The 26,799-nt window shown below is 52.7% G+C and overlaps 2 protein-coding genes across 2 annotated transcripts; both read left to right on the plus strand.

The window, feature by feature from the left end:
• Positions 1-13,825: 13,825 nt before the first annotated feature.
• Positions 13,826-14,656, plus strand: LOC135406335 (olfactory receptor 14A16-like; the record flags this gene model as incomplete). Its single annotated transcript, XM_064640745.1, has 1 exon — positions 13,826-14,656. A coding segment is annotated over one exon (831 nt), but the record flags the coding sequence as incomplete, so codon positions are not given.
• A 7,419-nt stretch (positions 14,657-22,075) lies between these two features.
• On the plus strand, positions 22,076-22,711 carry LOC135406337 (olfactory receptor 14J1-like). Its single transcript, XM_064640746.1, has one exon. The coding sequence runs from the start codon at positions 22,076-22,078 to the stop codon at positions 22,709-22,711; it is 636 nt and encodes a 211-aa protein (XP_064496816.1).
• The last annotated feature ends 4,088 nt before the right edge of the window (positions 22,712-26,799 follow it).

The following is a 26,799-nucleotide window of genomic DNA, read 5'->3' on the forward strand; positions in this document are numbered from 1 at the left end:
GTCCCTTCCAACTCAGCCTATTCTGTCATTCTGTGATTATCAACCCTGTGTTCAGCACAAACCAAAACACAGCCCTGCACTGGCCACGGGGAAGAAATTTAACTGTACTCCCCCTGAAACCAGCACACCCTTTAGGGGCTCTCCCAGAAACATCCCCCAGTCCATTTGCCACCTGGAATCAGTGACTCTGAGTTCCTGCTTCCCCAGCCCCAGGGATGGTCTCCTTGTCTGCTCATTCCTCCAATGGTTTCTTTTCAGTGATGGCCTCAGTGGGGCTTGCCGACATCCTCAGCAACTTGGAGGTTTCCTGATGAGTTTTACTTCTCTAGAGGCTTGTTCAGTCTTTAGATCTTCAGTTCAGGGATTCGGGGCCAGAGGGCTCATTGACACTCAAACCATCTTAGGGAGAATAAACTCTGGGAATATTTTAAGTTTAGGTCTCCTATTCTTTTGAGGTTTATTAGACAGATTTCACAGCCACATTCCACAGTCCTTTTTACACCTGGAACCAGTGACTCTGAGTTCCTGCTTCCCCAGCCCCAGGGATGGTCTCTTTGTCTGCTCATTCCTCCACACTCTCTTCTCAGTGATGGCATTTAATGAGACAAGGCCCTGGGAATAATTTACTTCTAAGTCTTGTGGTTAATTAGACAGATCTCAAAAGTGCATTCCAAGTGAATATCTTGTATTAATAAAACCATGAGAAAAGATTTCTTTTTTGTGGTCTGTTTACATGTTTCCAGTTTATACATTGATATCAGCAATCCCCAGTCGATAGTGATCCTGGGCACCTCCTAATTCAGTCTGAATAAATTAGAAAATCAAGACCCTTTATGTCTGACAATCCATCAGACTTTATCCCTATCCCCACCCCACCATTCCCTCATCAAACCCCTGGCACTCAAAGCAGCCTTGGGCAAATCGGAGCTCCCTCCACTCAAGGCTGGACCTGCAGGTTTCAGCTCCTTGGCACCAACTCCCACCTGCTTGGCTTGGAGAAAGAGCTGCCCAAGATACAGAGGGATGTTCATTTATTGCCAGCAAACAAAACCAGAGGAAGGCACAGCTCAATAAAAACTCAAAGTCCTTCCCCTGCTGTATATTAAGTCCACATGGCCTGTCCTGGGCCACCTTCCTACTCTGTTGGTGCCACCAAGGGCACAGACCAGTCTCCTCTCGCTGGCACTTGCATGTTTTCAATCCCTTCAACAGGCAGTCACTTGTGCTCTTTGGACCCCAACTGGCTCTGCTGAATGTCAGCAGGCCTGGAGTTCCCAGACTGTTCCTGCATCCAGGGTCGGGCCTGCAGTGACGTTTGTGCAGCATTCAATTGGGGCAGTGGCAGGATGGCCATGGATCCATTCCTGCACCAACACAATGGGGCTCCATCCCAGGCAGGGAGAGAATGGGCCCACAAATGTTGGAAGGATAAGAACCAGGGAGTTTTGGCACTATGGAACCCCCTGGAACCAAAGGAACCCTGGGACATGGTGGAACCTCCTGGAATAAAGGGGACATTGTGACCCTGCAGCACCTCATGGAACCAAAGGGAGTCTGGGACATGGCAGGTCCTGATGGAAACAAAGGAACCTCCTGGGAACAAAGGGACCCTGGACACTGCCAAAAGTCAGGGAGACATGGGAACCCCAGGACACTGTGGAATCTCCTGGAATCCAGGGGTCATTGGAATACACTGGGGCCTCCTGGAACCAAAGGGAACATGGGACACTGCAGAACCTCATGGAACCAAAAGGACCCCGGGACTTTGTGGAATATCAGGGAATCAAGGGGCCAGTGGGACATCCCAGAACCTTTTGGAACCAAAGGGAACCAACGGGACATTGTGGAATCTCATGGAATGAAGGGTCCATTGTGACCTTGTGGAACCTCACAGAATCCAGGGCCCATTCTGATTCTGCAAGGCCTTCTGGAGTCAAAGGGACCATTGTGACCCTGGGGAACCTCCTGGAATCAAGGGTCCATTGTGACACTGGGGAAAATGATGGAATCATTGGGCCATTGTCACACTACAGGGCCTTCTGGAGCCAAAGAACGTTGGGAAACAGTGCAACCTCATGGAATCAAGGATCTATTTTGCACTGCAGGACCTTACAAAGCCAAAGGAAGCCTTGCACACTGTGGAACCTCATGGAATCAAGGGACCACCGTGATCTTGCAGGGCCTCATGGAACCGAAGGAAACCTGGGATTCTGCAGAACCTCATGGAATCAGGGGGCCATTGTGACAGTCTAGGGTCTCAGGAAAGCTAAGGAATCCCGGGACACTGTGGAACCTTATGGAACAATTGGGCATTTGTGACTCTGCACAACCTCATGCAACTGAGGGGCTGTCTTTGTTTAAAGACAAAACTTGGGGTGGGAACTCCAATGAAATGATTCCCTCCCTTTTAATTTCTTACCAATACAGAGAGATAAAACTCTTAAAATGAAGAGTTTACTGACAAGGAAATAGCAGCAACCACAAAGACACACAGGGAACAGCTGACCCACAAGGAGGGGAATTCTTTGCCCACGTGGCACCCCTGGAATAAAGGGGGGAAATGGTGGAGGGTCCTCCCTGATAACCACCCCCCTCTGCCCCAGCAAGCCAAAGAAAGTCTGGGAAATGGGGGCAGAAGCAGAAGCATGTTCCTGGGCTCAGGGTCACTCTGGGGCTCTCCCCGGCCGTGGTGCTGAGCGAGCTCAGCGCTCGGGGCGGCAGCAGCAGGGCCCCGGGGCAGGACGGCGCCATGGGGACTCTCCAGGCACCAGCCCCGGGGTCCAGGGAGGAGAAAAAGTTCCATTTGCTGCCTGGCATTTTCCTTCTTTCTTCCCCTCCCTGCCCAGCCCCAGCGTGGGGCAGGAACTCCTTCTTAAAGAGACAGTCCCTCCAAAACAGTGTTGGAAAAAGGGCCTAAAATACTAAAACTCCTGAAACCATGACATTTTCCATCTCTGTATTCTATTCCCTTTTTCATCATGCAGTGTCCCAGGGATCCTGTGGTTCCATAAGGCCCTGCAGTGTCACAATGGCCCCTTGATTCCTTTGTGCCACTGGAGACACCCCATAATCCAGCACAGACTGTGGTGCTGTTGGCCATGGCCTGACAAGTGATGTCTGTCTGGAAGGAGGCACAGTTTTAATACTTTTATATTATTTTATATTATTTAAATACATTTAAATAATATTGAAGCACATTTTCATTACTGGGTCATTGGAGTACTTTTAAGAAATGGCAAAGTTTTCCCACCATGGCAGAACAAGAATTTCCTGGACGTGTGCTGATGGCAGGAGAAGAAATACTGATCTGCCCCGCTACCTGTAGCACCACTATTCCATCTATAACTTCATCTCCCTTCAGGTGTTTCCACCTCTCCTGTTTAAATGACCATGTCAAAGGACATCTCTTCAGCAGACTTGCTGGATGTGTCCTTCCTGTTGCTCCCTGGTTTCCTCCTCCAGTTGCTCTCTGCTCATTCAGTGCCTCTCAATTGACTGGTTTCATGCTTTGAGCTTCAGGGAGCTGCCCAATCTTTCAGAAGATTAAATAGCACATTAGTCAACATCTTAATTGTGTTTGTATCCATCAGAGAACAACCTTTTCTTATGTTTGTGTCTAAAACTCTTCCTGTATGGAAATGCCTTGTGAATAGGTGACACATCAGATGCTGCCGGGACATCGCAGAGAGCTGAGAGAAGAGTTTTGATGTTTATTAACATGTATCATCTTTACCTATTTTTTATATTGGCCATGAATAGAAACCTTTCTGTAGCTCTCTCACCAGTTCCACATCTCCCAAAGAACACAAACCTGAGGAGTTGGGGTTCCCACTCCAGTGGCACTTGGAGCTCCCTCCGTACCCAGAGCACAGAGCTCCCTTGTCCCACAGAGTCCTTGGAAATGGAGGGATTAAGGACACAGGACAGGCTGTGGGGACCAGTTGCAGGGCATGGTCAGGGCTTTGGGGTGGTTGTGAGTCCAGGGCAGGACCCGGCACTTGGCCTTGTTGAACCTCCTCCAAGTGGCCTGGGCCCATGGATCCAGCCTGTCCAGATCCCTCTGCAGAGCCTTCCTGCCCTCCAGCACATCCACACTCCCCCCAGCTTGGTGTGCCCTGGGAACTGCCTGAGGCTGCACTCGATGCCCTTGTGCAGATCATTGAGAAAGAGATTGAAGTGCCCTGAGCCCAGTGCTGAGCCCTGGGAACACCCCTGGCTGGAACTCCATTGCCCACCACTCCTTGGGCCTGGCCATCCACACAGATGTTTACCCAGTGAACAGATGCTGCAGAAGGTGTTTGATAAAGGTCCTGTAAGCCCAGAATATTGGGATGAGTGCAGATTTAGCTCTGCACAACACAGAAATGTTTTCACTTTCTCCCTTTTCCTCCCTCTGTGGATCAAGGGAACTTGTGACTTCAGTGTGTGACTCACTGTGTGCAAAGGGCAAATATGGACAGAATCCACATGGGCTGGTTGTCTCTGTATCTCTACATCTCCCCTTTATGTGGCAGAGCACACAAACTGCTCATCCCTGTGTTCCTTTCTCCACTGGCTGTTCTTTGTTTTGGCCCAGAAAGCTCCTGAGGTCCCTTCCAGGATGAGTCCCAGTGCACTGCCCTCCACTCTGGGCCTTCCCTTCCTGATCCAGCATCTGTGGGGCAGCAGAGCTGGGTCAGTGCAGGGACAGGGCTGGCTCTGACAGGGGCCATGAAGCCACTGCCAGGAGGTGACAGCAAGGACAGTTTGCAAAGAACAAATTTAGATACAGTGACTTTGTTGGAATCAAGGGGTTCATTGTGACACCAGAGAAATCAGGGAATCAATGAGCTGTTGTGACACTTCAGGGTCTCCTGGAACCAAAGGAACCCTGGGACAGTTTGGAACCTCATGGAGTCAAGGGCCTATTGAGACCCTGCGATGCTCATGGAACCAGAGGAATTCTGGGAGAGTGTGGAACTTCATGGAATCAAAAGGCCATTCTGACACTGGAGGGCCTCATGGATCTGAAGGAAACCTGGGAGACTGCAGAATCTCCTGGAATCAAGTGGCCAGTGTGACACGGGGGACCTCCCAGAAGCAAAGAAACCCTGGGACATTTTGGAACTTCATGGAATCAGTGGGCCATTGTGACACTGGGGAACCTGATGGAATTGTGTGGCCATTGTGACATTGCAGGGCCTCATGGAATAAAATGAAACCTGGGACACTGGGAAACCACATGGGACCAAGGGGTGCTTGTGACCCTGCAGGACCTGATGGAACCAAGGGAAGCCTGGGACACTGAGGAAACTCGTGGAACCAAGTGGCCTTTGTGACCCTGCAGAATTGCACAGAATCAACAACCCATTGTGACACTGCAGGGCTTCATGGAACCAAAGGAATCCTTGGACACTGTGGAACCTCATAGAAACAAAGGGCCACTGTGACACTGAAGAACCTCATGGAATCAAAGGGGCCATTGTGACACTCCTGGGGCTTGTGGATCCAAAGGAATCTTGGGACGCTGTGGAACCTCACAGAATCAAGGGGCCATTTTGACACCGTGGAACCTCATGCAATCAGCAATCCATTCTGACTCTGCAGGGCCCAGGGAAGCAAAGGAATCCTGGGACACTCTGGAATCTGACAGAATCAAGGGACCATTGTGACCCTGCGGAGTCTCATGGAGATGAAGAAGCCCTGGGAGACTGGAACCTCATGGAATCAAGGGATCGTTGTGACAGTGCAGGTCCTCATGGAACCAAGGGAAAATGGGGACACTGTGAAAACTCATGGCATTAAGGAGCCATTTTGGCATGCAGGGTTTCTTAGAACCAAAGGAAGCCTGGGACGTTTGGGATCGTCCTGGAATCAAGGGGCCATCGGGACACTGTGGAACCTCCTGAAAGCAGAGGAACCCTGAGACTGTGCAGAACCTGAGGGCAGAAAGGAGCCATCGGGACACTGCGGAACCTCGTGGAATCAAGGGGCCATGGCTTCACATCTGGGTCTCATGGAACCAAAGGAAACCTGGGACACTGGGGAAACTCATGGAAGCAGGGAGACCCTGGGACACTGTGGAGCCTCCCGGAATCAAGGGGCCATGGGGACACTGCAGGACCTTGTGGAGTCAAAGGAACCCTGGGCTGCTGCAGACCCTCACGGAGGTGGGAAGCTGCTGTGTGGGGCCCCCACGACGAGTGGCTGAGGCTGCTGAAGGAGAAGCCAATTTGCAGAAGTGGAAGCCTTGGGCAATGCCACTGAGCCCCCTTGCCACGGTCAGTTACCATGGCAACCCTCATACAGTCCTGTTGCTACAGTCAGTTACCATGGCAACCATCACACATTCCCATTGCTGTGGTCGGTTACCATGCCAACCAGCATAGATTCCTGTTGCTATGGTCAGTTACCATGGCAACCATCGTACAGTCATGTTGCTACAGTCGGTTACCATGGCAACAAGCATACATTCCTGTTGCTATGGTCAGTTTTCATGGCAACCAGCATACATTCCTGTTGCTACAGTCAGTTACCATGGTGACCATCTTTATTATGGTCAGTTACCATGGCAACTATCATACCTTCCACTGGTACAGTGTCGTGGTTTGAACCTTGTTTTCCCCCAGAGGCTGAAAAGTGGTAGACCCCAAGGGGTGGAAACCCTTGGAAGTTTTGAAATTTTGTCCAATGGGCGCTCCTGCAGAAATGTCAACATATCACAACCAGACCGGAAGAGATGAGTTGTAGTTTTTTGGTTGTTGAGGAGAGGTGGCCATGTTGTGAGCCACGAGGTAGGGGCTCTGTGCCCCTTGGGGCCTCTGGGCCCTCCCAGCCCCTGGCTGGGGGCTGCAGGGACCTGGAACAGCATAAGCTGGGCTAGGTGCCTGTAGTTATGCTGGGAGATGTTTGTCTCCATGGGCACAGAGCAGCAGCCGACGCTGACCAGAGAAACGGTGGCAGAGAGCCAGGAGATAAGAACCTGAACTGAAGGAGCAACAGAAACATGCAGCACCGGAGAGAAGACTCCTGGAAGACAGAGCCAGGAGAAAGTGAGCCAGCAGCTGAGAGACAGAGTTTGGGGTAAGACTGTACCAGCCCCTCAAACTCCTTTGAGACCTCCTGGAAGGAGGAAGATGATGGACTCTTACTTGAAAGAGCCTTGGAGTGCTACAGCACTTACAGAGAGGAGCTGAGAAGCTCAGAGCGTCCCGGAGCTGGACTGGGACGGCCAGATGGAATGCGGGGGGAGTTGACCTTCTTCCCCCCCCTTGCACTGCTGCCGCGGTGGCAGCCTGAGAGGCAGTGGCACAGACGCCCTGCAAGAAGGAGCTTGAGTCTCCTGAAGATACCAGACAGTCATGAAGACTCCCCTGTGTCTTCGTGATATGACGTGGTGAAACGACCTTGTCTGGGGTTACGAAGCCCACGGAAGACCCCTCGGTTGAGGCGATGGGGCCGGGGGAGTTTGATACCTCCCTCGTTGAGTGCTGGCAGAAAGCCAGCTATCAGCTGCTGCATGTGGAGAAGACAGAGAGAACCTGCTGCATTAGAAGATGCTGCTGCATAAAGACTGGAAGGGATCTGTCCTTCTTTCCCTCCTGGACTTTTATTTGGAGGGGAGAAGAGATCTGATCATTGTAAATATATATGTTATGGTAGAGATAGTTTGTGATCATGTGTATAATGTGATATGGTATTTATTTGTACAGTCATTGTAATATATTCCCTTTCCCCCACTTTGAGTCTGGTGTGTTTTGTCTGGAAAAACCCATCTCACATTGGGTTGAGATGTGGGAGGGGGGATGGAGCTAGGGAATTGGATTTGGGGACTATCTCAAACCATGACATACAGTCAGTTACCATGGTAACCATCATACATTCCCATTGCTACGGTCAGTTACCATGGCAACCATCATACATTGTTATTTCTATGGTCGGTTACCATGGCAACCACAATACATTCCTGGTTCTACAGTCAGTTACTATGGTAACCATCATACATTCCTGTTGCTGCATTCAGTTACCATGGCAACCATCATACGTCTCACTACTACAGTCAGTTACCATGGCAACCATCATACATCCCACTGCTACAATCAATTACCAGGGAAACAATCATACATTCCCATTTGTACAGTCAGTTACCATGGCAACCATCATACAGTTGCGTTGCTACGCTCAGTTACCATTGCAGCCAGCATACATTTCCATTGTTACAGTCAGTTACCACGGCAAACACCATAAATTCCCATTGCTACAGTCGGTTACCATGGCAAGCACTATACAGTCTCGTTCCTAGGGTGAGTTACCATGACAACCATCATACCTCCCGATGGTACAGTCAATTTCCATGGCAACAAGCATACATTCCCTTTACTACGGTCAGTTACCATGGTAACCATCAGACATTCCCATTACTACGGCTGGTTACCATGGGAACCATCATACATTCCCGTTGCTACAGTCAGTTACCATGGCAACTATCATACAGTCTCATTGCTATGGTTAGTTACCATGGCTACCAGAATACATTCCCATTGCTACGGTCAGTTACCATAGCAACCATCATACATTCCCGTTCCTACCATGGCAACCATCATACATTTCCACTGCTATGGTTGGTTACCATAGCAACCATCATACATTCTCATTACTATGGTCAGTTACCATGGCAACCATCATACACTGATGTTGCTAGGGTCAGTTACCATGGAAACCATCAGCCATTCCCATTGCTACGGTCAGTTACCATGGCAATCATCACACATTCCTGTTGCTACAGTCAGTTACGCTGGCAACCATAATACCTCTCACTGCTACAGTCAGTTACCATGGTAACCATCATATATTCTCATTGCCTCGGTCAGTTACCATGGCACCTATCATACTTCCCAAAGCTTCAATCAGTTACCATGGCAACCATCATACAGTCTCATTGCTACAGTCAGTTACCATGGCAACCATCAGACATTCCAATTACTACGGTCAGTTACCATGGCAACCATCATACAGTCCCGTTGCTACACTTGGTCACCATGGCAACTATCATACTTTCCACTGCTACAATCAGTTAGCATGGCAACCAGCATACATTCCCATTCCTACAGTCGGTTACCATGGCAACCATCAAAAAGTCCCACTGCTACAGTCAGGTACCATGGTAACCATCATAGTTACTTTGCTATGGTCAGTTACCATGTCAACCATCAGACATTCCTGTTTCTACGGTCGGTTAACATGGCAACAATCATACATTCCCATTGCTACAGTCGGTTACCATGGCAACTATCATACTTCCCACTGCTATGGTCAGCTTCCATGGCAACCATCATATGTTGCCATCGCTATGGTCGGTTACCATGGCAACCACCATACATTCTACATTCCCATCACTACGATCAGTTTCTATGGCAACCTCTTGATTCCTCTTGGAGAGCAGCAGATGCAGATGAGCCTCCCTGTTGCCCACCAACCTGCCAGCTGTGCTCTAAAGGCCTGTGTGCCAAGGGCTGTCTTGAACAAGACCCTGCACAAACCTCTGGGACTCTTTGCATCCTGTCCTGGTGCCTTTCCAGTGAATTCCAGGGTTATCAAAGCCAACTGGAATGGGTTCTTTGTCTCACTCCACAATGTCACCCAAACCAGTCTCTCCTCTGACCCTCACCCACAAAAGTTCACCCAATTCCTTCATCCCCCAGAGCAGCTCCACAGGTCCCAGAAGCTCCTCCCACTGAGGACACCTCTCTCCTGCTCTTTCTCTCCTGTATCTCCTTGGCCTTCTCTCCCAACCCATCACAGCACCAAAACCTGGGAACTGTCTCAGCAGGCCTGGGCTGTTATTGCCTGCAAGTGGAATGAAGAGAGACTTGGGGCTGCAGCTCCTCCTGCCTGTGCCCCACACACAGGGCATTGGGGCCTGTCTGGCTGCAGCCCCTCAGCGGGGGCACCGGGGTAAGAACAGACTTGCAGTGGGGAAAGCTGCTCTGAAAGCCCCGAGAGCTGGGCTGTGCAGAGGCTTTGCTGACAGTGGCCTTGGGGGGGGACGTGCTGGGACTCAGGCCCAGGGGGAAAATTCCAGGCCTGATCCCTGAGGAGATCAGCACATGCTGCTGAAATGCTGGGGGAGAGAAGAGCCAGCAGAGGGAGGAAACAAGTGTGGACAGCCTGGGCTGATGGGATTTGGACTCGTGCCTGGCCCGGCCTTGGCTGGGCAGAGAAGGGACAGCCTTTGTGTCCCTGCAGGGCTGGGATTCACTCCCTGCCCCAAAGGCACCCAATGTGTCTGAGAAGCCCTGGGTGGTGCCTGTCCCACAACTGCTGGGAATGGGGACGGGGTCCCTGCACAGGCCCTGTGCTGTCCATGGCAGCTGCTGCACTTGTGCTGCAGAGCCCTGGCACCTCCCCTGGCACTACAGGCCCCTCTTTGGCTGTTCAATCCAGCTCAGCTGCCCTCAATTAGGTTCAGCATTGAAGGGATGTCCAGGAGCCAACTGCCATTGTACTCTGAGGACATGTAGAAAATACCCTGATAAGGAACAGGAGAGAGACCTCTCTCCCTGTGCCACCTGACTCCATTTGGTCACCTGAACACCTTTAGGGGCTGCCCTGGACAGAAGGAACAGTGACAGGTTCCCCTGTCCTACATGTGGGCCCCTTCTGCCACTGAAGTTGGCCAAAGCAATGTCCCAGCAGCCTCCAAGAAGATCCCACAGCTGCTGCCCTGTCCCTAGGAACTGCTCCATTGGAGCCTGCAGTTCCCAGCAGGAATCTCGGACACCTCTGGCCCCTCAGAAGGAACCAGGGGTTTGTGTCCCAGCAGGTCACTCCTGGCTTTGGTCTTCCTTCATTCCCATGGGAACTGGGACAAGGAGTCACCTGCAGGGGCCTGTTTTGGGCCCACTGAGCTGGGGCAGGAGGAATCCCAGCCCATGGGGTTGTGGAGGGAGCTGAGTGTCCTTCTGGCCCCAGGTCTGCAGAGCCACAAGGAGACACCTCTGTTGACTCAGCTGAGTCCCTTCCCTCAGTGCAGGTGAAGGAGATCCCTCCTGGGCACTGTCTGGGTTTCCTGTCTAATGATGGGACATGAAAAGGGGCCTCTTGAACTTAACTCTGTGTCTGTTTGGAGAAATGACAGTGCTGAAAGAAGTGTCTGTGCCCAGCTGAGAGAAGGCACATCATTATTTCCTTCAGCTGTGTGCCAGCAGGTTCCCCTGGAGCCCCAGGGACAGCTGGAGGAGCCCAGAGGGGCAGAGAAAGGGCTGCCTGGGGCTGTTGCTGTGCTGCTGAGCTGGGCCGGGCTCCTGGCACACAGGGAGCTCCTGGCAAGCAAGAAGAGCTTCAAAGAGACAGCTCTGCCCAGGAGCAGCTCCTCTGCACAGCCCAACAGGGCTGAGGGCACTGCCTGCAGCACCCAGGGCACAGGAGAGAAGGCAGAGAGATGAGAGGCAGCCTGGGCTGGGAGGTGACTGAGCTCTCACTGCGTGAGAAACCTTCTCATGATTTGAATGAACATTTCTCTGGTTGTAGGAAAGTTCAGCTTCCCTTCCTGGAGGGATCTATTAAATCTGGCACATCCCACAGCTTCCAGGATTTTTCAGCAGGACTCCCCCAGTTGCTGCAGTGCAGGGGAAGTGGCCATATGGCAGAGCAGGGCAGGAGCTGCAGGCAGCAAGGGCAGAGAGGAGAAGGGAGCAGGAGGTTCCAGGGATCCTGGGCTGGGAGGACAGGGCAGAGCTGCTCAGGGCAGGAACCTTGCCAGCCCTTTGCAACGGTCAGGCTGTGGCTGCAGAGCAGTGCAGGTGAGTTCCTGCAAGTGCCTCTGCCAGCTGCCAAATGGCAGCAGTGGCAGGAGCTGTCAGGATGGCTCTGCTGGATTTGCTGGGGTGCAGCAGGAGAAGCTGCTGCAGAGCAGGACTTGCTGCTGCCCCCTCAGAGGCCCAGGGCCAGAAGGTTCCCTGTGGCAGGGCTGGCTGTGGGGTGGGAAGGTGGGGGTGCAGCCAGGGGTGCCCAGGGCTATGGTGCAGAGCAGGGTCCTGCCCCCAGGGCTCTGTGTGCTGGGGCAGGGACTCTGCTGCCTGCCAGGGGCAGCTCTCAGCCCGGCCAAGGAGCTGCCACGGCCCTGCAGGGAGAAGGGGGGGGTGGAAGGAGTGACCCCTCAGGGCTGGGCAGGGTTGGGCAGGGCCCTTCAGCTGCAGGCTCAGGGCTCCTCACAGCTTCAGCTGCACCTCCTCCATTTCCAGGGGCCCTTCTCAGGAAGCACATCCCCCCAGAACACCTCCCCCTTCCCAGCCACCGCAGGGGGTCTGGGATCTGCTCTGCAGCCCCTGCCCAGGCAGAGCTGCCCCTGGGCACTGGGCTGGGGATGGCTCTGGCAGCACTGGCAGGGAGCTGAGCTGGGCACAGGCAGGGGCTGCTGGCAGGAACAGCTCCTCACCCAGAGACAGGCAGGCAGGGAGAGGGACCTGCTGCCACAAGGGCTGGGCAGGGGGATGGGGGCCCCTCCCTGCTGTCCCTGTGGCACAGACCCCTTCCCTGAGCAGCTCCTGCCTGGGCTCCTTTCCCAGCCGAAGCAGAGCCTGTGCCCTCAGGCCCACGGGGGCTGGGCTGTGCATTGCCCTGCAGCAGCCAGAGCCCAGGCAAGGACAGGGCCCTGATTTCCAGCTGTCTCTGTGTCCCTCCTCCCTTGGCAGCAGCACTGTGGCATTTCACTGCCATCTCCTGCTACCTGGGCTCTCCTTGTTCTCACCATTGGATTTTCTGAGCCAGTGTGGGGTTTGGGGGGGGGGCACAGATTCCTGTGCAGACCCAAACCCTTTGGGTGCTGCTGTGGGGATGTGTCTGGGGGAGCCAAGTGCCCAAGTGCCCTCCAGGCACCTTCAGGGTATTCAGCTGTTTGCCTGGGTGTCCTGCAGGGCTGCAGGTGCCCTCCAGAAGGGCACAGCTCTGCCATAGCATCTCTGTGCTGCACAGGATCCCCCTGGAGAAAACTCCTCAGTGCTAAATCCATGGAAATGCTCTGGGCAGCTGCAAGGAGCATTTTGTGTCTCACTCTGAGAGGAGAGAGATGAAAAGGTGAGGAGTGTGTCAGTCTGTTCTTTGGACATGGATTCCTGGATCTCTGGGCAGTTTCTTTGGAGGGGAACAGTTGAGTGTGATGCTCCTCCAGCTCCAAGCTGCCAGCACAGGGCAGCTGAGCCCAGGACTGATGGGCAGAGCAGCTCTTCTCTCTGCACTAAGGGACCGTCCCTGTGCCCCTCAGAACCCACAAGACTTGACCTGCAGTGCAATAGAAATGTCAGGGATTTCAAACCTCCACAACCACTTCTAAGTGTGGCAGGTGCAAGTGGGTGAACAAATCCAAAGAATTCCCTCAGCTCAGTCCTTCATTTGGGCAAATTGCAAACAGCAAAGCTGAGAAGCTCTTTGATGTATCACGAGTACATTTAATTTGAGATCACCCTGCATTCCAAGTTCCCTCTCCCAGCAGAGCAAGAAGGAGTCCCTGGGAGCCCATCAGAGAGTTCCTGCTTCCAATGGTCCCCGCAGGCAGCAAAAGCCAGAGCTCAGGGGTGGGAGCTGCAGGGAGGTCTGAGAGAGGAGAGAGAGCCTGAGAGTGGGGTGGCTGAGACGGGTAATGTTTGGCTGCAGAAGCCTGGTCTAACTCAGCAGTGACTTTTCCTCCTCAACAGATCAAAATACTCTGAGGAAGGAGTAAATGTCCAACAGCAGCTCCATGGCCCAGTTCCTCCTCCTGGCATTGGCAGACAGGCGGGAGCTGCAGCTCCTGCACTTCTGGCTCTTCCTGGGCATCTCCCTGGCTGCCCTCCTGGCCAACGGCCTCATCCTCAGCGCCGTAGCCTGCGACCACCACCTGCACACCCCCATGGGCTTCTTCCTGCTCAACCTCTCCCTCACAGACCTGGGCTGCATCTGCACCACTGTCCCCAAAGCCATGCACAATTCCCTCCATAACACCACAACCATCTCCTACATGGGATGTGCTGCACAGCTCTTTTTCTTTCTGTTCTTCATATCATCAGAGTATTTCCTCCTCACCATCATGTGCTACGACCGCTACGTTGCCATCTGCAAACCCCTGCACTACGGGACCCTCCTGGGCAGCAGAGCTTGTGCCCACATGGCAGCAGCTGCCTGGGCCACTGGCTTTCTCACTGCTCTGCTGCACACAGCCAATACATTTTCCCTGCCCCTGTGCCAGGGCAATGCCCTGGGCCAGTTCTTCTGTGAAATTCCCCCCATCCTCAAGCTCTCCTGCTCACACTCAGGATACATCAGGGAAATTGGGCTCATTCTGGTTAGTGGCTGTTTAGTGTTCGGTTGTTTCATTTTCATTGTTTTCTCCTATGTGCAGATCTTCAGGGCTGTGCTGAGGATCCCCTCTCAGCAGGGACAGCACAAAGCCTTTTCCACGTGCCTCCCTCACCTGGCCGTGGTCTCCCTCTTTGTCAGTACTGTCATGTTATCCCACCTGAAGCCCCCCTCCATGTCCTCCCCATCCCTGGATCTGGCCCTCACAGTTCTGTACTCGGTGGTGCCTCCAGCACTGAACCCCCTCATCTACAGCCTGAGGAACCAGGAGCTCAAGGACGCACTGAGAAAAAGGATTACTGGATGCTTTTCAGGAGCAATAAAGTGCCTGTTTTGTGGTGTGTAGCATTGAGAACTCCTTAATGGCCCAGCCTTCCTGCTCAGGTTTTTTGTGGAGGTCATTGGGTTCTTCTTGCAATAACTTTCTCTGCAATTAAATTTTATTATTCATCTGCCTTCTAATTTAGTGTCTACCCATTGAATTTGACCCAGAGATGTATAAATTATGAATTGTGCTCACTGAGTATTTAAACAAAATAAAGGACCCTGCAGTGCCTTCTTTGTCCAAGACCCTTCTTCTCAGATGTTCCTAAAGGACAGCACACTGCAGGACAGGGTGTCTTTGCAAACGGGAAGGGGACAATAATCCCAGCCCAGCAGCACTGCCACGGAGCAGCAGTGCTGGGTATTTGCAGAGCTGCTCTCTTGCCACTTCCACACTGTCCTCCTGAGCCCCTTTCTCGGGGTAAGGCCTGAGTGCTCTCTGAGCACAGTCCTGGGGGGTGGAAGCCCTTGGAGCACAGGCAGGGACAGGCCCTGGGAACTTGTGAAGCAGAGCTGGGCTCCCTTCCAGCATCTTCAGGATGCTGTGGGATCTTCTGAGGGCAGTGCATGTGTGCTCATAGTTTTGGACTTAATGAATGTGCATTCAGTTTTGAACTGAATAAATTGTAGTTATCCCCAGGAAATGTTTAACATATATTTCTATTTGCATAATTAATTTAATCCCCTTCCATCCCTCTCTCCTCCTCTCTCAGCCTTCCCTAAACTTGAACACAGTACAAACTGCTGTGAGAATACTTCTGCCTGAGAGAATAGCAAAGAAACTCTACAGAACACCCAGTGTCTGAGACAACCGATTTAATGCTTTCACTAAAGCAGGAGAAATGACAAATAACAATTATTTATATGCATGAGGTACCAGAAAAAACAGAGTTAACAGTGTAGGTGCATTTAGACAGAAAAGGGCTAGAGCATCACTCATCTCATTCTCAGGTAGACATTTCAAATAGATCTAAGGCAGCAAAATCCCTTCCATTAAATATGCAGCTGACTACAAGAAGTCCCAGGTGAATAGCACAGATGCTATTGTTTTGTTTCCATGAGGCCCTGCAGTGTCAAAATGGCCCCTTGATTCCATGAGGTTGCACAGTGTCATCACAGAGCTGAGCCCACCCAGATAAAAGTTTGGGGGAGATTAGGAGGAACTGGGACAAAAAGGATTGAATATTTGGGGAAGAAAAGAGGGGCTTGACCAACAGAGAAGAAAGATTTTGATGAGGTAAAACCAGGTTCAGGGAATGCTGAGGGTGCTGAAACACTGAACTGTGCAAACATTCCTGATGGACCTTTATGCACTTTGTAACCTCAAGCCCCAACACCACCCAAAAGGGCAGCCCCTCCCATTGAAAGGAATCCACTGCTCTAATTCCAAGCCAGAAAAAGCCCAAACCCAGAACTCCACACTATTATTTGTCCTCTAGTGCCCACCCCAATCCCAAACCTGTATTACCAGTATGAAAAGCCAAACTTTAATCCTAACTCAGCCCAAAAAGCTCTTCCCCTAATCAGGAACCAGACACTGCCAGCAGAACAACAAACCTCCCAAAGTTCTGCCTAATCCCCACCCTGAGCTCTAAACCCCAAGCCCTGACCATGAAGCACCCCCACAGCCCTTGGGAGCAGGGCAAGGACCTGGAGGGCCCAGAGCAGGCCCAGGGGGTTGGCAGAGGAATGGGAGGTGACCTGGATCTGCTCAGCTCTGCAGTGACCCCCAGGAGAAGGGCCTGGGCTCTGGCAGGGATGTCCTGTGGCACAGGGGCTCAGGACCCAAGGTAAGAAGGCCAAGTGCACATGGCAACAGCCAGAGCTGGTGCAGAGCCATCAGGGAGGGTCTAGAAATGCTGCTGGGAGGGGGTGGGAAAGCAGGAGGGGTGTGTGCAGCCTGCAAGGCCAGAGCAGCAGCAGGGCCAGGGCAGGACAGCCTGCAGGAGAGATGGCCAAGGGCTCTGGCAGGGCTGCAAGGCCCAAAGGCACCCAGGCCTTTGTCCCCTTGCCTCTGGCAGCTGCCTCTGCCACTCAGGCCACCACAAGCCACTTTCCTGGCAGGTTCTGCCCTTGGGTTCTGCCTCGCCCCTCCCTCAGCAGCCTGGCAGGGGTTGCCCAGTTTTGGGCCTTTGTTGTTCCTCCCCCTCCCATCCCAGTGCCCCCCAAAGAGCCCTGAGCCAGCCGGGAGGGACAGGATCTGCTGGGCCAGGGCCTGGGGCTCAGGCCTTGGCCTTTGTGCTCCACAAAACCAAGGCAGGCTTTGCTCAGCATTGCAGGGGCCTGCCCAGAGCCTTGGTCTGCCTGCACTCCTGGCCTCCAAGGAGCTGCTCCAAGGAGTCCCTGGGGAGGCTTTGGCAGTGCCTGCCCTCAGTGGGGCCCAGCAATGCTTCAAGGCACTTGCAGTTTGGCTTCTGACTTCTTCAGCAGCTGCTTTAGTCTTCTCTCAGTACATGAGGATGGTGGACTCATCTCTAAACACACCGTGGGGCTCATTAAAACACAGAAAAACACTTTCTTTCACTTAATTTAATTGTCTTCATGTCTTCAAGACATCAACAACTAATTAGAGTTGTTTTGTAGTTTAGCTGAGGAGGAAGATTTTAAAGTGAACGTCACGAAAAAAATATATTTTTTTGATGAGAGGGAATGATTTACACAGAGCCTTGGGATGGAAGACAGGGTGTAAATTATTTGGATGCAAAGATAAGGGGGCAAAAGACATTAGTAGCATTTAATTACTGACCTGTTTAACAGTTATCAAGTTATTCAATAGCATTTGCTAAAATTTCCACAGTGCTGAATTATAGATTCACAATAACAACATTCCCACCACAGTCAATTCACACCCACACTCAGGCAGAGATGTGTGGACACAGCAATAGCTGGGTGTGGAAAGGTCCCTCTGAAAAGAATTATCATTGTTGTCAGGGAAACACTCCCACAAATCCCTTTGTGTTTCCCAACAGACAAGGTTCCATGAGGCCCTGCAGTGTCACAATGGCCCCTTTATTCCCTGAATTTCCACAGTGTCACAATGACCCATTGATGCCTCGACTTTCTGTGCTTTCCATGTTACCTTCGGTTCATTGAGAACCTGCATTGTCTCAATGGGTCCTTCACTCTGCCAGGTTTGACAGTGTCACAATGGTCTCTTCAGCTTCATAAGGCCCTGCAGTGTCACAATGGCCCTTTGATTCCATGGAATTCAGCAGTGTAATAGTGGTCCCTTCATTCCATGGGTTTCCACAGTGTCACAATAGCCCCTTGATCCATATGCCATGTAATGTCCCAACAGACCCTTGATTCCAGGAGATTCCTCAGGACGACCCCTGAGAGGTCCCCAAGGAGCCCTGGGACATCCCGTGACCTCCCGGCTCTTTAGGAGCCCTGAGAACTTCACCAGGGGGAAGTGCCGGATTCTGCCCTGGGATGGGGCAACCCCGCATGGACGGACAGACTGGGAAGGAGAGGCTGGAAAGCAGGGCCGGGAAAGGGCCCTGGGGGTGCTGGTGGGTGACCAGTTGGCCCTGAGTCAGCAGTGCCCTGGCAGCCAGGAGGGCCAAACCTGTCCTGGGGGCATCAGGCCCAGCATGGTCGGCCGGGTCAGGGAGGGGATTGTCCCGCTCTGCTCTGCCCTGGGGCGGCCTCACCTGCACCATTGGGGCAGTTTGGGGGGACACAATGGAAGGGAGAGATTGAGCCATTAGAGAGTGTCCAAAGGAGGGCAAGGAAGATGGGGAAGGGCCTTGGGGGGAAGGCATGTGAGGACACTGAGGGCACTTGGTGTGTTCAGCTGGAGAAGAGGAGACTGAGGGGAGACCTCACTGCAGGTCCAACTTCCTGGGGAGGGGCAGAGGAGGGGCAGGCCCTGAGCTCTGCTCGGGGGGGACCAGGGACAGGACTGAGGGAATGGCCTGGAGTTGTGTCATGGCAGGGTCAGGTTGGGTCTTAGACAAAGATTCTTCCCCCAGAGGGTGGTTGGGCACTGACCAGGCTCCCCAGGGCAGTGGGCACAGCACCAAGGCTGACAGAGCTCAGGAAGTGTTTGGATGATCCTCTCAGGCTCATGGTGTGACTCTTGGGGATGGTCCTGTGCAGGGCTAAGGGTTGGGCTGGATGATCCTTGTGGGTCCCTTCCAGCTCAGCCTATTCTGTCATTCTGTGATTATCAACCCTGTGTTCAGCACAAAGCCAAAACAAAGCCCTGCACCAGCCACGGGGAAGAAATTTAACTGTACTCCCCCTGAAACCAGCACACCCTTTAGGGGCTCTCCCAGAAACATCCCCCAGTCCATTTGCCACCTGGAATCAGTGACTCTGAGTTCCTGCTTCCCCAGCCCCAGGGATGGTCTCCTTGTCTGCTCATTCCTCCACACTCTCTTTTCAGTGATGGCATCTTAACCAGACAAACCCCTGGGAATAATTTACTTTTAAGTCTTCATTTCCTTTTTGGTTAATTAGACAGATCTCAGAAGCGCATTCCAAGTGAATATATTGTATTAAAGAAACAATGAGAAAACCTTTCCTTTTTTATGTCCCGTTTACTTTTTTTCCTGCTTAAACATTAATATCAGCAATCCCCAGTCAATATTGATCCTGGGCAATTCTTAATTGTCTGAATAGATAAGAAAATCAACACCCTCTATGTCTGAGAATCCATCAGACTTTATCCCTATCCCCACCCCACCATTCCCTCATCAAACCCCTGGCACTCAAAGCAACCTTGGGCAAATCTGAGCTTCCTCCACTCAAGGCTGGACCTGCAGGTTTCAGCTCCTTGGCACCAACTCCCACCTGCTTGGCTTGGAGAAAGAGCTGCCCGAGACACAGAGGGATGTTCATTTATTGCCAGCAAACAAAAGCAGAGGAAGGCACAGCTCAATAAAAACCCAGAAATCCTTCCCCTGCTGTATATTAAGTCCACATGGCCTGCACTGAAGTCCACTTTGCACAGTAGATAGTCTTAGACCAATGGCAAACCCCTTCTGTGTCAAGCACAGATCCCAAGATCCTCCAAACACTCCTTGCCCTGGATTCTGTCCATATTTGCCCTTTGCACACAGTAAATCACAGATTGTGTGAGTCCTTCCTCCGTCCACAGAGGGAGGAAAAGAGAGAAAATTAATTAAATGGTCTGTTGTACAGAGCTAAATCTGCTCTCATTCCAATATTCTGGGCTTACAGGACCTTTATCAAACACCTTCTGCAGCATCTGTTCACTGGGCAAACATCTGTGTGGATGGCCAGGCCCAAGGAGTGGTGGGCAATGGAGTTCCATCCAGGGGTGTTCCCAGGGCTCAGCACTGGGCTCAGGGCACTTCAATCTCTTTCTCAAGGATCTGCACAAGGGCATCGAGTGCAGCCTCAGGCAGTTCCCAGGGCACACCAAGCTGGGGGGAGTGTTGATGTGCTGGAGGGCAGGAAGGCTCCGCAGAGGGATCTGGACAGGCTGGATCCATGGGCCCAGGCCACTTGGGGGAGGTTCAACAAGGCCAAGTGCCGGGTCCTGCCCTGGGCTCACAACCACCCCAAATCCCTGACCATGGCCTGCAACTGGTCCCCACCGCCTGTCCTGTGTCCTTAATCCCTCCATTTCCAAGGACTCTGTGGGACAAGGGAGCTGGCAGCTGCTCAGCAGCCTGTCAAGTGCCACCCCATGGTCCTGCCCTTGGCATTGCACATCCCACATCCCAGTGCCCCAGGAAGAGCCCTGAGGAATGAGGCAGGGACAGGATCTGCCTTCCCAGGGGCTGGGGGTCAGGGATTGGCCTGCTGGAATAAGGAAACAAGGTTTCTTCAGCATCAGAGCCACCTTTCCCTTGCTTGTTCATCCTTGGCATCACTGTCTGCAGATTTCTGCTCTAACTGGAACCTGGGGACATGTTCTCAGTTGTGTCCCTCAGTGAGACTTAGTAGCACTACAAGAAACTTGAGTGTTTCAATCTCACTTTGACTTGTTGAAAAGTTGTTTGAACTTCCTCTCAGGGACTGAGTCTCATGTAAACAACATCAAACCCCCCAAGGGTCATGAAATGCCTGGGGCTGTTGCTGTGCTGCTGAGCTGGGCCGGGCTCCTGGCACACAGGGAGCTCCTGGCAAGCGGGCAGCACTGCAGAGAGACAGCTCTGCTGGTGAGCAGCTCCTCTGCACAGCCCAGCAGGGCTGAGGGCACTGCCTGCAGCACCCAGGGCAGGGGAGTGAGGCAGAGAGAAGTTAAAGGCTGTCAGACGTAGAAAGATGTTGCGACCTCACTGGGGGAGAATTTTTAACAGACCGTTGCACAGGAAGTCTGTTCATGCAGGGCAATGGGACTGCAGGTTTTGGAGTCATCTGGTAAAACTGGCACTGCCCACCAACTACAGATTCTGTAAGTGCAACTCTGAGAGCATCTGGAGTGTAGAGGAGGAGGACATGCTCAGAGTTTCAGCTCCTTCCCAGAATATTTCCAAGACAAAGATTTTTATAAGGTTAAAGAAATTTCCTGAGACTGTTTCCAGTTTCCTACTCTTGAGGAATGGGAAGAAGAAATCATTAAGAAAGTATTAATTTTGACAAGTCCCTGAGACATCTGAACTGTGAGTGCTCGGTCTGTCTGAGCTTCCTAATGTGCTTTCAGCTACTGCTCTGCCTGTGGACAGCACCAGCATCACCTCTGCTGGACCCATCAGGACGAGTCTGAGCTGTCCTTTTTGCACCTGCAAACGGAATATGACCCCTACCAGTACAGCCTGTGGTGCTGGGGAAGGAGCTGAGTCCCCTTAAATCAAATGCCATCATAAGGACACTTGGCTGTCTCCCTGAGGTTTCCTTCCAAGCTGTGAATTCCGCTCCAGGATGGAAACCTGTCCCATAACATCTCCTTGTGATGTGAAACCCCTATAGCACAGTGATGCTATGACAGTGAAAATGCTGTTGAGTAGGGACCCAGCACTGGAGCTGAAGGAAGATCTCCGAGCACATCAAAAGGCTGTCTGTGTGTGACATGGGGAGTGTCTGTGGGACACGGCTTTGACTTTGTTTAGATAAGTCCATGCTAACTGGCCTCTTACTGTCTTCTTCTCCTGTGTTGGAAACAAATACCCAGAGGCAGAAAATGCCCAACAGCAGCTCCCTCACCCAGTTCCTCCTCCTGGCATTGGCAGACAGGCGGGAGCTGCAGCTCCTGCACTTCTGGCTCTTCCTGGGCATCTCCCTGGCTGCCCTCCTGGCCAACGGCCTCATCCTCAGCGCCGTAGCCTGCGACCACCACCTGCACACCCCCATGGGCTTCTTCCTGCTCAACCTCTCCCTCACAGACCTGGGCTGCATCTGCACCACTGTCCCCAAAGCCATGCACAATTCCCTCTGGGGCACCACAACCATCTCCTACAAGGGATGTGCTGCACAGGGTTTTTTCTTTCTGTTCTTCATGTTTGCAGACTTTTCCCTCCTCACCATCATGTGCTACGACCGCTACGTTGCCATCTGCAAACCCCTGCACTACGGGACCCTCCTGGGCAGCAGAGCTTGTGCCCACATGGCAGCAGCTGCCTGGGCCACTGGCTTTCTCAATGCTCTGCTGCACACAGCCAATACATTTTCCCTGCCCCTGTGCCAGGGCAATGCCCTGGGCCAGTTCTTCTGTGAAATTCCCCCCATCCTCAAGCTCTCCTGCTCACACTCAGGCTACCTCAGGGAAATTGGGCTCATTGGGGTTACTGCCTGTTTAGTGTTTGGTTGTTTCATTTTCATTGTTTTCTCCTATGGGCAGATCTTCAGGGCTGTGCTGAGGATCCCCTCTGAGAAGGGACGGCACAAAGCCTTTTCCACGTGCCTCCCTCACCTGGCCGTGGTCTCCCTGTTTGTCAGCACTGGCACATTTGCCTACCTGAAGCCCCCCTCCATCTCCTCCCCATCCCTGGATCTGGCCCTGTCTGTTCTGTATTCTGTGGTGCCTCAAGCAGTGAACCCCTTCATCTACAGCCTCAGGAACCAGGAGCTCAAGGATTCCATAAGAAAAATGATGACTGGATGCTTTTCAGGAGCAATAAAGTGTCAGTTTCTGGTGTGTAGCATTCAGAAGGGGACTCCTTAATGGCCCAACCTTCCAGCTCAGGTTTTTATTGCAGGTCATCGGCTACTTCTTGCTATAATGTTCTCTGCAATAAAATTTTATTATGCATCCGCCTTCTAATTTAGTGTCTACCCATTGAATTTTACCCAGAGATGTATAAATGATGAATTGTTCTCTCTAAGTATTTAAACAAAATAAAGGACCCTGCAGTGCCTTCTTTGTCCAAGACCCTTCTTCTCAGATGTTCCTAAAGGACAGCACACTGCAGGACAGGGTGTATTTGCAAAGGGGAAGGGGACAATAATCCCAGCCCAGCAGCACTGCCAGGGAGCAGCAGTGCTTGGTCTTTGCAGAGCTGCCCTCTTGCCACTTCCACACTGTCCTCCTGAGCCCCTTTCTCGCTGTAAGGCCTGAGTGCTCTCTGAGCACAGTCCTGGGGGGTGGAAGCCCTTGGAGCACAGGCAGGGACAGGCCCTGGGAACTTGTAACCTCAAGTCCCAACACTACCTAAAATCGCTGCTCCTCTCACTGAGAGGAATCCACTGCTCTAATCCCAACCTCAACCAGACCTCGAAGGCAAAGCCCAAACCCAGAACTCCAAACTTATTTATACTCTAATGCCCACCCCATTCCCAAACCAGTATTACCAGTATGAAAAGCCAAGCTTTAACCCTAACCCAGCCCAAAACTCTGTCCTAAATCATGAACCAGACACTGCCAGCAGAACAACAAATCTCCCAGAGTTCTGCCAAATCCCCACCCTGAGCTCTAAACCCCAAGCCCTGACCATTCAGCACCCCCACAGCCCTTGGGAGCAGGGCAAGGACCTGCAGGGCCCAGAGCAGGCCCAGGGGGTTGGCAGATGAACGGGAGGTGACCTGGATCTGCTCAGCTCTGCAGTGACCCCCAGGAGAAGGGCCTGGGCTCTGGCAGGGATGTCCTGTGGCACAGGGGCTCAGGATCCAAGGTAAGAAGGCCAAGTGCACATGGCAACAGCCAGAGGTGGTGTAGAGCCATCAGGGAGGGTCTAGAAATGCTGCTGGGAGGGGGTGGGAAAGCAGGAGGGGTGTGTGCAGCCTGCAAGGCCAGAGCAGCAGCAGGGCCAGGGCAGGACAGCCTGCAGGAGAGATGGCCAAGGGCTCTGGCAGGGCTGCAAGGCCCAAAGGCACCCAGGCCTTTGTCCCCTTGCCTCTGGCAGCTGCCTCTGCCACTCAGGCCACCACAAGCAACTTTCCTGGCAGGTTCTGCACTTGGGTTCTGCCTCGCCCCTCCCTCAGCAGCCTGGCAGGGGTTGCCCAGTTTTGGGCCTTTGTTGTTCCTCCCCCTCCCATCCCAGTGCCCCCCAAAGAGCCCTGAGCCAGCCGGGAGGGACAGGATCTGCTGGGCCAGGGCCTGGGGCTCAGGCCTTGGCCTTTGTGCTCCACAAAACCAAGGCAGGCTTTGCTCAGCATTGCAGGGGCCTGCCCAGAGCCTTGGTCTGCCTGCACTCCTGGCCTCCAAGGAGCTGCTCCAAGGAGTCCCTGGGGAGGCTTTGGCAGTGCCTGCCCTCAGTGGGGCCCAGCAATGCTTCAAGGCACTTGCAGTTTGGCTTCTGACTTCTTGATCAGCTGCTTCAATCTTCTCTCAGTACCTCAGGATCATGGGCTGGGCTGCAAACACACCGTGGGGCTCATTAAAATCCAGAAATCCCTCAGGATCTCTTTGTCTTCCTTTAATTGTCTTCAAGGCAATTTCAAAACAAGTCTTCAAAATTTGTACTTCTTTTGTTTTAATTCAATGATGGATATTTTCTAGTTCAGAGGAGAGGTGATAGAGGTGTTCTCCAAGTGATCTTGATGCTGAGTGTCTCCTCAGGAGATCCACACTGAGCCTGGATGATCAACCTTGCTCCTCACCCCCCAACCTCACCAGTTCTGACATGGCCCATGTTGGACTGACAGCTGATGCAGCTCCAAATACGCTGTGGGACCCATTAAAATACTGAAAAACAAATTATTTTAAACATTGAAAAACAAATTATTTCCCTTCCTTTGACTGTCTTCAAGTCTTAAAGTCTTCTACAGCTAATTAGAGTTGTTTTGTAGTTTAGCTAAGGAAAAAGATGTTAAAGTGGAAGTCACAAAAAATATATATTTTTTTGATGAAAGGGAATTATTTACACAATGCCTTGGGATGCAAGAGAATCAGGGTGCAAAGGATTTGGATCCAAAGACAGGGGGGCAAAAGACATTAGTAGCACTTCATCATTGACCAATTGAACAATTATCAAGTCGTTCAATAGCATTTACTACAATTTTAACAGTGACTGAATTAGAGATTCACAACAACATTCACCCCACAGTCAATTCACCCCCACACCCAGGCAGAGATGTGTGCACACATCAAGAGCTGGGGGTGGAAAGGTCCCTCTCCCAAATTCTCCTGTTGTCAGGGAAACACTCCCACCAATCCCTTTGTGTTTCCCACCAGACAAGGGTCCCAGCTGGAGGAGTGTTTGTGGAGGGGGATCAGAATTGTCCTGGGCATCAGCGCCGCTCTTTGGAGTGTTGCAAACTGGAGGGTTCCCGAGCTGGGAGAGGCTGCCAGAGGTGTCCCACTGAGAGGGAGGTGCTGGGGAGCTGCCAGGGCCTCCCTCAGCCCCGCTGGGTGTGGGCTCACAAGGGGACTGGCTTTAGTTATCTGCTGAATTTCCATCCTGGTGTTAGGAAGGACTGGAGTTTCCAAAATATTTGGGAATTGTATCCAAACTGCTCCATTTGTGTTACAATTCAGGCAGGGAATGTTCCAAGGCTTTCATGGGATGACTGATTATCCTGTGTTCCCAAACTGTTACACTCTGGTTGTTCCCACCTGTATCATCCAGGAGCACCTGGTCCAGTCCAGGGACACTTCCCCACACCCATGGTCCAGTCTGGACTGTAAGACCCAGGTTTGAGCTACAAGCTCATGCAAGGGTTTTTACTTTGAAAAATATAAAAGGCACCAAAAATTTCTGCCCTCCAGATATTTGAAAAAGGCCTTCAGTTCTTTTAGTCCTTTGAAAGAGACCACAACGGAGAGGACACTGCACACCTCTCAGGTGGTGAAATAACACATTTTTACAAGGAAACTTCAGAAAATAAGGGAGCTTGGTAAAAGTTTAAAGGGCAACATTCAACCAGAATAGAGCATTCCCCAAAGCATTAACTGATCACAAGCCCACCCATGCCAGTCAGCTGGATGATTTATTGACACAAATAAACCGCTCGAGGGGCAGGACCTCCAATGCCATAGAAACCCCTCCCCCTGGATTAGGAAACCTTTGGAATTCAGGAGGTGTTCCGGTGGAGCATGAAAATGAACAGCAGCTTTCCTAAAGCCCAGACCCCAGCAGAACAAAGCCAGGCCCCATCAGTGGCAGAGCAAAGGTCCCCCATCCCTGTGTCCCTGTGGCCGCTGAGGCGGCAGCGCAGGCCCGAGGCGGTGCCGGGTCCCGGTGCAGCCGGGGCAGAGCGGCGGCTGCGCGAGCGGCAACCCCGGCGGTGAGTGCGGCAGCCCCGTGGGAGCGGCGGCTCCGGGCACAGACGCCGGCGGCAGCCGCTGTGGCGGCGGAGCAGCGACTCCGAGGCGCTGCAGGAGCGCCGGCTCCGCTCGCAGGCGCCGGCAGTGTTGGGAAGCCGGTCCCGGGCGGCTGCGGGGCAGCGCAGGCCAAAAGCGGCAGCGGCGGCAGCCTCGTGGCAGCGGCGGCTCCGGGCAGACACGGCCCCGCTCCAGCGCTGCCGCCTCAGCGGCGCTCAGGGGACGGCGCGGCGGCTCCGGGGGCAGGGCCGGGGACTCCCTCTCGGGGCAGCCCCGGGCACCAAAGAGGACCAGGGCCCGCCGTGTTCTCAGCTCGCTTCTCTGCAGTTCTCACGGCATCTGAGCACAGCAGGGGATGGGGAAATTGAGCTCAACCACAACAGGAGCTCCTGGAACCGAGTGGCCATTGGGACACTGCAGGGCCTCCTGGAATCAAGGTGGGACACTGGGGAGCCTCTTGGAGCCAAGGGAACCCTGGGATATTTTGGAACATGGTGGAGTCAAGGAGCCATTGTGACACTGCAGGGCCTCATGGAACCAAAGGATCCAAG

The sequence above is a fragment of the Pseudopipra pipra genome, chromosome W, assembly GCF_036250125.1.
Source record: "Pseudopipra pipra isolate bDixPip1 chromosome W, bDixPip1.hap1, whole genome shotgun sequence".
In the NCBI taxonomy this organism is placed as follows: Eukaryota; Metazoa; Chordata; class Aves; order Passeriformes; family Pipridae; genus Pseudopipra; species Pseudopipra pipra.

What these genes read in the sequence shown, in the direction of transcription:
- LOC135406337 (XM_064640746.1), top strand. Translation starts at nt 22,076, where the DNA reads ATGTGCTACGACCGCTACGTTGCCATCTGCAAACCCCTGCACTACGGG.